Below are 13,864 nucleotides of genomic sequence, written 5' to 3'. Positions count from 1 at the left end.
ACGGGGCCGGACACGGTGGCAAGGGCACTGACAGTTGGTACATATGCCGGTCCTAGTCGAAATCTGATTGGCTGTCGAACTGTGAAACCGTCGTGTGTGAGCGTTAGAAAACCACCATGCGAGCACACGGTCTGTGCACCACTGCCCTAGCATGCCCTACAACTGGAGGTTATATGGAGTGCTGGGTTTTATCTCTGCATAACGCACGCCCAGCCAGATCGATCCCTTTTGAAAGGCATATGATCAAAAACGTTTGAGGTTTGGTAAAGAGGTACAAGACAACAGCAATGCTGCCACATTGTCAACATGCATGTTTGCCATTAATTTCGGATTATGTCATGGAAAATTGAGTTAAACTATTCTCCATTTTTATATTACCAAATTGTGTATATATTCATATATTTTATGAAACCATAGTTTAAATGTGTATAGTATTTGTCATTAGGTACGAGGGAGGCTTGATAAATTGTTTTTTTCAAACAACTCTTTCATATGAAATTGAGCTGGTTCTTACTTGTGGCATTAATGTAACACACTCATTATAGTTGTTAATATTAGTGAGAAACACTTAAATTGATACATGGTGCGACAATAGTTGGGTCATAGGTCATTTTTCTTTTCTTTTTCTAATCAAAATAGCATTTAGGTATTTTTACCTATAGGATAGAGTTGCAAATGGGTAAACCAGTTGGCAGGGCATTGTGTTTGTCGCCTTCTTGCATTCAAGTTCAACTGTGTACATGTTTGATGAAAAGTATGAAAAAGGAAAGAACATAATGGGTTAAGTCAGTTGGCAAGACATTGCATGTGTTTGCCGCCTTGTTGCATTCAAGTTCAATTGTGCACGTGTTTGATGAAAAGTACGAAAACAGAAAGAACAAAATGGGTTTAGTTAGTTGGGGCAGGGCATTGTGTTGGCCGCCTTGTTGCATTCAGGTTCAACTCCGTAAGAATTTGATAAAAGTATGAAAAAGGAAAGAACAGAACATGACAAACAAAACTGTTTATGTTTCATTTAAAGAGTCAATGATAGTTAATGAAATCGATAGAATTGGTCAATGAGTTTATCCAACATAAATCATTTTGGTTATTCTGTAAAAAAAAAAAAAATCGTTAATATCCTTGTTAAATTGTTATGTGAACGACCGCGTGCCCACCTTTTTAAAGGTATTTTTGTCAAACCAAAACCTCCACTTAACGAGCATATTAATAGATTTATCGCGAAATGACCAAATTGATTTACGGTAGACAAACTTATGGACCACTTCTATTGGTTTTCATTATCAAGGATTAGAATGAAGAATTATGTCAACCTCATGGACCATTTTAGCTAAAAACCTAAGATGAATTGATCTTAAACTAACTTGACGACTTAGTAGGAAGAATCAACAACGGTTAAGATAGACAATTTGCAAAAATAATGGAAGAAACATAATTCAGTTCCAAAATTTTTGGACCCACATTTTTTATAAAAGCAATATTGAGAGAAAGAGAATTGAACCTAGAACTTCGTGTGTTCTCTTAACTGCTTAATCTACAAATCACTTGCATGACCGACCTTTCTATTCCGACATTTTGTTACCAATTTTTACTTTTTTGGTATTTATCATAACTTATGAAATAGAACTTGATATTAGTACGAATTGTGTGGATTACTGTTTGGTCTAATACTCAATTTCTAATTCAAATCTTAGAATGACGTTAATTTAAATTTTAAATTTTTTCAGTCCATTAGTCAAGAAAAAGAAAAGAATCCTCTCATGAACCAAAACTTATGACACGATGAAATCGACAAGAAAATATCATATCGTGACCTCAAGTGAAAAAGTACTTAGAAAAGAGCATTGTTCTAAAACGTAATTATAATTTTTCGAAGGGTTTATCTAAAATATATTTCCGCCAACGTTCATGAATGTAAATTATTTGTAATGGAAAAAAAACAGTAATTCTGCACTTTGTTTTTTTTATATTATTATGTTACCTTTAAAATGATACAAAAACTCTCACACATTTTGGCATATTGCACTTTATAATTAATTAAAAAGCACAATTAGATAAACCCAAAAAAGAAAAAAAGAAGCTAAGTGCAAAAGCCCATAACGCGTGATCCGCACGTGGGGATGAGAAAATCCTAATCGTTCATCAAGCACACCTTACCAACGATCCTAATTCTGGAATCTGGTCCCACGGTTGGTGGGGTCCTGCATAAAGCATAAATCCACTGGTAGGGAATAGGGACAGAAAGGTAAATGACAACGTTCCTCTCATTTGAGCTTGTCTCTTCTCCTATATACCAAGTTTTTGTCTCTTGTCCCATTTATATTATTTAAATTTGATGTGCTGGTGTTAGTTGGATTGAGGAATCTTTGGCCGTCAAGGCTGGGTTTAATTTTAATGTTTTGAAAATATGGATTACAGAATAACAAAATCATCGCAGAAAAACACGAGTGATTTTCTGGTTGTAAAATTTAAGGGGATGTGTGCCATTTGACTGCTGTGAAGGTGAGCTGAAATGCTTTTAACTTTTCGAGCTTCATTGGAGATTAATCATACCCTTCAGAGTATGTAATATCTTAGATTTCAATGAAAGATAAAATAAGAAAATCATCCTAATTTTTTATTTATTTTTAATGTGTCAAGTAATGTTGTTTTTTCTTACTAATTTTTTTTTTGTTCGTTATTCAAATTACTGAGTAGTCTCGAAAATTAACGATTAGATATTACATAAAGGTATATGATGACTCTTTGCAACGTCTACGAGGCAACTAACATAAAGCTACCGTAACTCAAATTTTCATCATAAATATACATTATCTTTATTCACGTGAATCAAATTAATTATTTTTAAAAAGTAAGTAGACATAATTTGTAACATCCCACATCGTCCAGGAGAGTGAATCATGTAAGCCTTATATGTATATTCTCATCTCTACCAAGCACGAGGCCTTTTGGGAGCTCACTGGCTTTGGAGTTCATCGGAACTCCGAAGCTAAGCGAGTAGCGCGCGAGAGCAATCCCATGATGGGTGATCCACCGTGAGGGCGTGATCGGGACTCAAAGCGGACAATATCGTGCTACGGTGGAGTCGAGCCCGGGATGTAATGGGGGTTCGGACAGGTTTGTGACATAATTAGTGAATGCAAATTCGTAGTTAGTCTAAGTATAATTTGATTATATGATATGGTTCTCAATAGAATTCAAGTTTTTGGGAAGAAATGGTTTGTTATGGTGGTTCATATTGTTAGTTAATTATTTCATTAGACTCTAAAATCGATTCCATAAGTGCCAACTATCGTTGTTTTTTTTAATGTGAATAAACAGGAAACATTTAAATAAAGACACAATAATTATGGCTACAAAAATATGTACCAAATGACAGGGCTGCCTCCGTTTATTTGGAAGAAATTTTCTAGTACGCCGAAAATACAACACGGTATATCAAGTGTTATAATACAATAGGTTGAAAAATTGGAAGGAAAAAAAGTTCAACTAGCTAGTTCTCCCTAATCAATTCCATGAAGCACACATAACTTCCTCCAGCAAGCAGCAGCTTTTCATACACCAATCTTCCAAAATAATAAGCAGAAGGTGCATAACAAAACTTTAGGGACCGTTTTATAAATGTTTTGTTTTTAATTTATTTTCCTTCAATTTTTTTAAAACTGAAATTTTGTTTGGTAACTAGTTTTAGTTTTCAAAAAACTGAACACTGAAAACTATTTGTTTTCAAAATATGGCCTTGAGTTTTCACTTTTTAGTTTTTATTTTTCATTTTTTTAATTAAAAATAGTTACCAAATAAAATTTAAGTTTTCAAAAAATAAAAGCTAAAAACTAAAATTGAAAGGGTTGGCAAACGGCCCCTTACCAATTTATTTTTACGATTCAATATTCCATAACCTCTATAAATGGACATAATTCGAACGTAGGTGTACATAACGAACACTAACCTAACATACGTCTGCAAAACAAACCTTTAATTGAAAAAAATGTGATTTGAGACCACCACTACCATTTCTTTTCCGTTTTAATGTAAGGATCAAATCTAGTTAGGGAATAAGAATTTGTGATTGATATAGTTCTTTCGTATCTTTTTTGTGTGGTGGCAACTTGGAAGCTTATGAATGCATTATATATGTTTGGGAGAGCAGGTTGACTTTTAGGTTTGGTCCAACAAGTTCTCAAGCTAGTTGACTTTTGGACTGTGGATGAAACCATGGAGCTTCATGTCTTTGTGGAGGTTGAACCAGTAAGAAGATTAGTGATTTGATTGCTGCCAACGTCATGAGAGAGAGAGAGAGAGAGAGAAGAAGAGAGAGAGAGAGAGAGAGGGGTGGGGGGGGGGGGTCGGTTTGGCGAAGAGAAGAGGAGGGAGGGGTCTCAATACTCTCAACCATCATTTTTTCGATTAGTGGATCATCAATCTCTTGTGAGACTCTAAGCCATTGATTCCTGATTAGATACATATATATCAATGACTGACAATCATTTATTTGTGTCTAAATCTCAAGACTTTCAACCATCATTTTTCGATTAATGAATCATGAGTCGCTCTTAAAACTTTGAGTCATTGATTCATGATCGAACACACATACATTAATGACTAACAATCACTCGTGTTTGTGGCTTTTGAGGAGAAATTTTTTAGCATACTAAGAACATGACCCAGTACATCAAGTGTCATAATATTGGCTGAAATTCTATTTTTTTTTTCAAATATCTAACCCTGTATATTATAATACTTAATATACCGAATCATAAATCCGACATTCTGAAAAATCTCTGGTTCTTGAAATAAGAGGTCATTAGAAACCACTTTATGGTGTGGGAAAAGTGTGTCACACACTAGGAGCTAGGTGCAGATTGTAGAGGCACTCACACACCAAAGCACCGAGGGAACCATCTCCACCACCACGATGACCACCACAACATTTGTCATTTGTTGTATATTTTAAACTTTCTTGTCGCCTATGATTGATTACCTCATTTGCCTTACAAAGTAAAATTGCTAGAAGATAACAGAAAAAATAGAAACCAATGGACTCATCCATGGAAACCCGATTCACATCCCAAAGCAAAAAAAAAAAAAAAAAAAAAAAAAAAAACTAACGAAAAGTACTTAAAAATTTTAGTTTTAATGAAAATGATAAAATAAATGTATAAATGAACAGTATCAGGAGTGACTTTTCAAGGTAAAAATGTCTTACGTTAAAAGTGAACGATACCAATATCAGAAAACTAACAAAAAGTTCTCAAAAACTTTAATTTTAATGAAAATAACAAAATAAATGTGTAAATGAATAGCATCAGGAGTGACTTTTCAAGGTAAAAATGTCCTTAACGTTAAAAGTGAACAATACCAATACCAGTACCAGAAGTGTTTCATTAAAATTTCCAAAAAAATATCTATTACAGTACCCAGTTCACTCAAGGAAAAAATTTTTTTATCCATTCCGTTACACATACGCTCTTTTACCCTTTCTACAACAATGGTCGGATCACATATCGTGAAATACATGCTACATCGAAAATGCACGAGAAACTTAGAGAAATCAGCATCCCATCATCAAAAGAAATACATGGCATGGGAACAATGTATCTTCTTTTGATGGTGGGAGAGGCAGTATCATACTATATTCTCTATCGTACCTGAAGAGAACACAAAAATGGTTTCATAGCGAGGCCCCCTAATTGTTTCCTCCACGAACCCATCTAGATGAACCCGTCTTTGCCATGCCAGAATAATAATCACCTACATTTGCCACAAATAGCGGATCTCTATCTTCAAATCTTAACTCATTACTTGTATCGCTACCAAAACCATTTCCTGAATCCGTCTGCTCCAACTCTTTTGTTAAATCCTCCATCGTCTTCTTTAAATTTGCTTTACTCATTGGCCCTGCCTCACCAGTTGAAATGCCAACCATAGTAATCTTAGGAAGGTTTGGATTTTGTAGTGAGCTCTGCTCTATGCTGTTCGTTTGACAGCTCTTCATTTTGGTCCCTTTGTTTCGACCACAGATGACTAAACCAATCTCCGAAAGGAAACCGGAGTTTTATTTTGTTTCCTTTATTGGTGTGAATATCATCCTTTAATTTAATCTCCGAAGTGCTACAATCTAGAGAATCTTCAGTATCATCTACTGCTTCGCCATTGCCAAGGCATCTGGCTGGCTGAGAAGCTCTGAGGAAAGAGGCCGCACTCCTGCAACAGAATGAACATGATTTTGTTAGAAAAAGCCTAAAAGATAGAACAAGCCAGTTTATTAGCATCCAGAAGCACCCAAGTTAAAATTCAAAGAATGTTTAATTTGAAAAAAAAGGTATTTGATATCTCGAGAAAGCAATTGCTAAATTCTAATGTACCTTCTCTCGAAAGAGTCAACCATATAAGGGAATTTGGGTTGAATGCCAGTTGCTTTCCGTACCCACCTATTACCCAGAAGTACTTTATCAACAGCATTGAGGAGCTGCATTTCAGCGGCTTTAGAAATGACACTCAAAGGTATTCCAGGATTCCCCATTTCATCCATTACTTCCTGAACCTGTCAAGAAACATATGTTGCAACGAACAAAATACACATACGTGAGAACAGGAAGAAGGTGAACTGGGATTGTTTTAACTTCACAACTTATACACCTACATGTGCAGTTATGTCAGAAGAATGAGTAATAATTCTAAGCTTATCGTTGACGATGCGAACCCGATTCTCGATTCCTCATCTTAAAATCTTGTATATGTCTCACCACCAAACTACTTGCTCCATCAAAATAATACTTGATATGAGATTTCATACCTCTGGAGGCTCCCATAAGTTATCTCCCATCTCTTCAATTACTTCTGCTGGTATGTTGTCATCAATCACATCATGTCGCCGGTGCATGTGCCGAGTTTGAATTAAAGAATGGAAATGCTGATCAACAGATTCCTCAAGAATGTTATCAAGCATGTTTTTATCAAAAAAGTAGGGAGTATACCTGTTGGAACAAAGGATAACAATAGAGCATCAGCTATTCTACTTAAAACTCACCAAAATACAAACTTGACTCGTATAAATTACAAGTAATCTTGCAACAAAAAAACCAGCCTTCAGTTGAAAAATCAAATAGGTGCCCAGTATTTCCATAGCGTAAAGGTGAATAAGGGCAATAAAAATTGCAAAGTTTTATACCACAAAAGAAAACAAAACAGTATTGCCATATACTACAGACATTGAAGAAACTTTTTTCATTGAAAATCAAGATCTGACTGTAGCACAGAACTTGCTACAAAAGAACAGCTCAGATAATCGGAAATCATTCATATAATGCTAAATGAACAGGAAATACATATCTATCAAAATCCTAAAACTAGAAGCAAGCACAAAACATTAGAACACACCATTTGATCCCATCTGAGCTTGCTATTGCAATATCCAAGTTTTGAGCACCAAAAACTGGAACTCCGTCAACCCTTTTGCATTTGCCACTCTGCGGCATTGTCTTGAGAAGTTTGTTAGCTGCCTTGACCTGTAGGAGCAGAAGATTTTGAGAAATGCCATACAATGTTAGGGAAGACGGTTGTCACTTGTTATATCCTACCTGTTTTTCATTTGGAACAAACTGGAACAAGTGGGGCTTTTCCTGCATAAGACATAGTGAACAACTCACTCATTAATCCAAGAGGAGCATAACGCACCACAGAAATAACTGACAAAAAAGAGTCTATGAAAAGCAATATAAGTATCGATAAATCTATAATTTGACACAATCCAAAACACAACAAAGGCGCACGATTTCTACCCATTACTTCATAACAGACCAGAATGAAGCTAAACCCATGTGAGCTTAGTGCAAGATGGGTAATTAAGCCAATGTGAAAACTTGCAACTCTCACATCTATCTTACATACTGTACAAACTGGGATTACCTTGAAGTGTTCATATGCTAAATCAAGACGACAAGCACCCACCACGCCACTCGGAATATTCAGCCGTTTCACATACGTAACTAACAACACAATCTCAGTCAGAATGCAGGTCACCCCGAGATAGAAATAAATTTGACCAAATAACCAATAAAACCAACCAGTTGTTTATGCAGAATCCTTACCCGCATCGCCTAAATCCATGAAAAATCGAAACACGGGGCCATTTCTCTCACTATTAGTAATTGATTTAAACATCTTCTTCAGCCACTCAGGAGTTCTACGAGTAAATGCCATGAAAATTAAACAAAATTCAGCTGGAAAAATCTCAAACACACTAAAAATTTCCTCAATTTTAATAATCTCAAATCAAACACAGCATCTTCATCAAAAATTGAACTGAATTCGATATCTTTATGCATGATATGAAATACCATTGTTGTAAAAGTTGAAAAAAAAGTTACCTTCTGGAAATAAAGGGGATGTCGAAGTGGGTGGAGACAGCCATGAGACCAGTCCCGGAGAGGTCGCACATACTGAAGACCTGGCCCACAAACGCCGGCCCAGCGCCGCTCTTGATGTTCGAGTTCAGCCCTGCAATCCTGACCGTTGACGGGAACCCGGAGGTCGACTCGGGCGACGACGCCACGCCCTTCATGGCGGAGGTATTGGAGTCGGGCTGGAAAGCGAGAGGTTTCGGCGAGTTTGGGAGGAGGAGCCAGACGCGGATTGCCGGCGGGGTCGTGGACGGCGACGGGGTCGTCTTGGGGGAGGCGAAGATGGAGAGGAGATTGGATGCGGTGGAGTGGACCAGGTGGGTTACGGTGGGTCCGAGTTGCTGATTGGTGTGTGGTGGTTCGGACGGTGAGGCCATGGATTTGTCGAAGTGTTTTTGTCTGTGTATAAGAAGGAAGAGGATGAGGCTCGGGAGAGAGACGCAGAGAGATATCTGCTTAATTTTGGATGTCGTTGGAATTATATTTTCCACAACGACAGGTCGTGTAAACATTCTGGGCCTGGGCTACGGCCCATTAGAACGGATCAGACGTCACCAAATAAAACCCAAAACGAAGCTCTCCCCCTCTCTCCTCCCATCTGAGAAACGCTCTCACCTCCCTTCTCTCTCCGTCTCTGTAATCACGCCATCGTAAGGACAGAGGGCCTCCGAATCAGATCTCGACCTCCGATTTTATCAGGCAAGCTATACATATACATATATCTATATATATATATATTTATATTTCTGATATATTTTTCATTTCGATATTTTTAAATGGAAATTCAGTTCATCGAATTTTGATTGAGGTGAGCATGCGTTTTTAAATTTTTATTTTTTATTTTTGCAATTTTGATAATTTATTTTGATTTAATTGTACGTGTAGCTATCAGTATTCAATTGGCTGTACTGAGTGTGAGCTCGCTATCTCAGTCATTGACTTGATGGACTTCACAATTATTGGCTGCAGTTTGTTATATATATATGTGTGTGTGTGTATGTGTGTGTGTATCTCATAATTTGGCTGTGACACCGAGATTCGGTGATTCCGATTGGCCATAGTCATATAATGTCCTAATTTTGAGTTTGATTCGGGTTTTTATAAATTCCGATATGGAAATGAAATTGCTGCGAATGATGTTTTCAGCGATATAATCGTGAATCCTAATGTCGTTGCATTGGAGATGTTTTGAAATTCGTGATGCCACATTGGTCACGGCTCTGGTCTTTGTGAACTGATTGGTTCTATCAAAAATCTATTCTGCAGGCGTAATACGCACATAGGAGTAGTCTAGGGAGTAGGGAGGTCGCCATGGCTGCTTCGGAAGAGAATAGTGCGTTGTTCCCAATTTTCATTTTGACCATAATGGCACTGCCCCTAGTGCCTTATACAATTACGAAGTTATGTCGTGCTGCATCCAAGAAAACAAAGAGCATCCACTGTCAGTGCTCTGAGTGCGCTCGGTCAGGAAAGTACCGCAAGTCAATTTTTAAGCGGGTTAGTTCCTTCAATTGTTGCTAAGATCTGTTCTTTAATAGTCACTGCAAGAAGAATACCAATATTTGTTTTAAACCATCTAACGACTAACGAGGGTCTGGATGTATGTCCTTATCATTCATTTGCAGATTTCAAACTTCTCAACATGGAGTAACCTGACATTAATACTTCTCTGGGTTATCATGATAGTCCTGGTTTATTACATCAAAAATATGAGCCGCGAGGTAAACATTTTTAGCCATTTTGAGGCATTAATGAAAGCTGTTATCGTATGGTCTTCCTGCCCATGTTTTACATTTCCATGCCTTTTCAGTTTAGTTAATTCGGACTTTATATTATATTTTTAACTTGTCCTGAGAATCTTTTATAATAACCCAGATTCAAGTTTTCGAGCCATTCAGTATTCTTGGACTGGAACCTGGAGCTTCTGATTCAGAAATAAAGAAGGCATATAGGAGACTCTCCATACAGTACCATCCAGATAAAAATCCAGATCCAGGTTGATGGTGTTTTAGTTTTCAGTTTATGCATGCCTATCATTTTAACCTAAAACTAGCAGGAAAGATGGGGCCTTTATGAAGCATACACTAAAATTTTGATTTGTATTCTTTTTCTAGAGGCCCACAATTACTTTGTGGAGTTCATATCAAAGGCTTATCAGGCTCTGACGGATCCAGTATCTCGTGAGAATTTTGAAAAATATGGCCATCCAGATGGCAGGCAGGTAATGTGCAATCTGCCAATCTCATTCAAGGAAAACGGATAGCAACTTTCATTTAGTGTTTCCCTGTCAAAATCATATGAAGTAGAACAAATTTTGCTTTGAAATTGAACCAACTCTTTTTTCAAATAGGGGTTTCAAATGGGCATAGCTCTTCCTCAATTCCTGCTACACATCGATGGGGCATCTGGTGGAATACTCCTACTCTGGATTGTTGGTATTTGTATTCTATTGCCATTGCTGATAGCTGTCGTATATCTTTCAAGATCGGCAAAATATACCGGCAACTATGTCATGCATCACACATTATCCACTTACTATTACCTCATGAAGCCTTCTCTGGCTCCCAGGTAATCAAGTAGAGTACGCTGAGTACCAGAAATGTCGAGATTAGCTTTTATATGTTTATTCTTTCTTGTTTGCTTCTAAATAGCAGCTGCTTGCAAGTCTGAAGTAGAATAGTAACATAAGCAGATGCTGGGGGCAATATTTTTTGATGTTTTGATGGATCAGGTGTACATTAAGCTGTATTGTTTGTTAATTTTTTTTACTGATCTTATGACATAATTATACAGCAAAGTAATGGATGTCTTCATTAAGGCTGCTGAATATACGGAAATTCCAGTTCGCAGAACTGACAATGAACCCCTTCAGAAGCTTTTTATGCTAGTCAGGAGTGAGTTGAATCTGGACCTTAAGAATATCAAGCAAGAGCAGGCAAAGTTTTGGAAACAGCATCCAGCCCTTGTAAAGGTAATTTGTGCTCCAATACTAGACTAAATGATCAGCAAAGTTTGTCCCAGTCCTTGATATATGCTTACCTTTATGCCACCTTCTACGCAGACAGAATTGTTGATTCAAGCACAGTTAACTCGTGAGTCAGCATCCTTATCTCCATCTTTGCAAGATGATTTTAGACGTGTTCTGGAACTTGCCCCTCGCCTCCTTGAAGAATTGATGAAGGTGATTTCTACATTTTCCTGTCTTATCTTACATTCTATTAGCAAACTTGACAACAAGTGCTGATGCTTCTTAGAAGTTACAGACTTTCCTTAATCCTGCACTGCTTCACTCATATTTGTGTTTAGAATTGTTCCAATACTGTACTTAAAAAATTAACCGACAGATTTAGAAGGGGTACAGAAGTTGGTTACTTCCTACTAGTATTTCTGGAGAACAGTTGATCAATTAATGTGCTAGCATATCTCATGACATTTGTACCAAAATTGGAAGCCATGTTGTGCTAGTTTTACTTATGTTTTATTCTATTATGCAGATGGCAGTTATGCCACGCAATGCTCAGGGGCAGGGATGGCTGAGGCCTGCTATTGGTGTAGTTGAACTTTCTCAGTGTATCATTCAGGTGATAGTCCATTATCCACTTTTGTCAAGCGTGTAGATCTTACAAATACACTAATCACGCGAAATCCTAATTTTGCAAAGATCTAAGATTTCTCTCATACAATCACACTGTGAGGGCTTATACATAAGTTACCATGCCGTCTGTTCCTCGCACACAAATCTTGTTCTGAAGTATCACAGCAAGGGCTAATTTCTGAAAGCTGGTTGCATATTGATTTAAGCTTTCTTGTTAATTAAGTATTGTTGTACAAATATATGGAAGTAAATAATTTTCTCTTTTCTTTTGTTTTTTGCAAATATGTGCATCCTTTAGCTTTTGTTGTCTGCCCTGTCAAAACGCTTACTATGTTTGCAATTAAATTAGCACATAGCTATGACATTTATTATTGTATCTTATGAATCGGTACTCATTTTGAAGTTCATATTATTTTGTGATCATAATGCAGGCTGTTCCTCTTAGTGCAAGGAAGGCAATTGGAGGATCCAGTGAAGGCATTGCCCCCTTTCTGCAGCTGCCGCATTTTAGTGAGGCGGTTGTAAAAAAGATAGCCCGCAAGGTAAACAGTCTTTGTTTGGACAATGCCATGCTGGAATAGAACATATGATCCATCTCTTGCCTAGCTGCAGGGAGCAGGATATAGTACTATATTCCTACATGAGATAGTTAAAATTGAAAATGTTCTGTGAAATCCCTCTTTTCGTTACTGAATGAGCAGAAAATCTTCATTCTGTTATACTTAGTCAAGTTTATTTCTTTCACTTCTTTTGCTGATCTATTTTCTTCTCCTGATAGTATTTTTTTTTCAGTTTGATCTTAGCTTTAATTCTTCTTCTTTTGCTCGTAGAAGCTGAGAGTGTTTCAGGAGCTTCAGGACATGTCCGTGGAAGATCGTGCTGAGGTACTTTCTCAAACAGCTGGATTCTCATCCGCTGAAGTCCAGGATATTGAAATGGTATTGCAGACTATGCCTTCAATATCATTTGAAGTTAAATGTGAGACTGAAGGTGAAGATGGTATACAAGAGGGTGACATTGTCACGGTTCATGCTTGGGTCACACTAAAGCGTGCCAACGGACTGATTGGTGCCCTTCCCCACGCCCCATACTTCCCGTTTCACAAGGAAGAAAACTTCTGGTTTTTGCTTGCAGACAGCGTCTCCAATAACGTTTGGTTTTGGCAGAAGGTAAATTTCATGGATGAAGCTGCAGCCATTACTGCTGCTTCCAAGGCAATAGAGGACACAATGGAGGGTTCGGGAGCAACTATGAAAGAGGACTAGTGCTGCTGTCAAAGAAGCAGTCGGGAAGGTGAAGAGTGGGTCTAGACTGATAACAGGCAAGTTACCGGCCCCAGGGGAGGGGAATTACAATTTGACATGCTACTGCCTGTGCGACTCTTGGATTGGTTGTGATAGAAAGACAAACTTGAAGATGAAGATTTTGAAGCGCACACGGGCTGGTACCCGGGGAGGTTTTGTGGCAGAAGAGGGACCAATTACGGAGGATGGCATTGAAGAGGAGGAAGAGAATGAAGATGAGGAATATGATGACGATTATGAGAGCGAGTACAGTGAAGATGAGGCGGATGAACAACACGACACAAAAAAGAAGGCCCTGCTACAAACGGCACTGTCGATAAACAAGGCTCCGGCTCAGATGGTTCAGGTTCGGAGGACGACTAAAACAAACAAAACTTCACGTAGTTTTCTACTTGGTTTTATTCGTTTATCATTTATTTGGTGAGAGGATTGAAAGAGCCACAGGTGATAGTTACCCTATTTTCCATCTTTTATTTAACAGATAGTAATTTTGATACTACAAAACGTGGGTTCTAAACCAATTTGACCCCTTTCAGTTATTTAAAATTATAAACCTTTTAAAT

General features: G+C 37.6%; 1 protein-coding gene and 1 non-coding gene across 2 annotated transcripts; one reads left to right on the top strand and one right to left on the bottom strand.

Annotated features, from left to right (window-relative positions):
* Positions 1-5,362: 5,362 nt before the first annotated feature.
* Positions 5,363-8,897, bottom strand: LOC103964394. The gene is made up of 8 exons (XR_007253364.1): positions 8,370-8,897; positions 8,091-8,185; positions 7,909-7,988; positions 7,581-7,622; positions 7,381-7,508; positions 6,797-6,977; positions 6,366-6,544; positions 5,363-6,204 (listed from the first exon to the last, which is right to left on the bottom strand). It is a non-coding gene; the product is annotated as an uncharacterized LOC103964394 (transcript).
* A 57-nt stretch (positions 8,898-8,954) lies between these two features.
* LOC103966164 (dnaJ protein ERDJ2A) lies at positions 8,955-13,863 on the top strand. Its single transcript, XM_009379316.3, is given in 13 exon segments — positions 8,955-9,101; positions 9,669-9,899; positions 10,028-10,123; positions 10,278-10,398; positions 10,517-10,623; positions 10,753-10,970; positions 11,196-11,373; positions 11,464-11,583; positions 11,897-11,983; positions 12,429-12,539; positions 12,828-13,256; positions 13,258-13,579; positions 13,582-13,863. Coding segments are annotated over 12 exon segments (2,058 nt in total). The 5' UTR covers positions 8,955-9,101; positions 9,669-9,713; the 3' UTR covers positions 13,665-13,863.
* The last annotated feature ends 1 nt before the right edge of the window (position 13,864 follows it).

Source organism: the organism of the source record quoted next, unplaced genomic scaffold (genome assembly GCF_019419815.1).
Source record: "Pyrus x bretschneideri cultivar Hongxiangsu unplaced genomic scaffold, Pyrus_bretschneideri_v1 Contig57, whole genome shotgun sequence".
Taxonomy (NCBI): Eukaryota; Viridiplantae; Streptophyta; class Magnoliopsida; order Rosales; family Rosaceae; genus Pyrus; species Pyrus x bretschneideri.
This window is presented reverse-complemented; position numbering and strand designations above follow the sequence as displayed.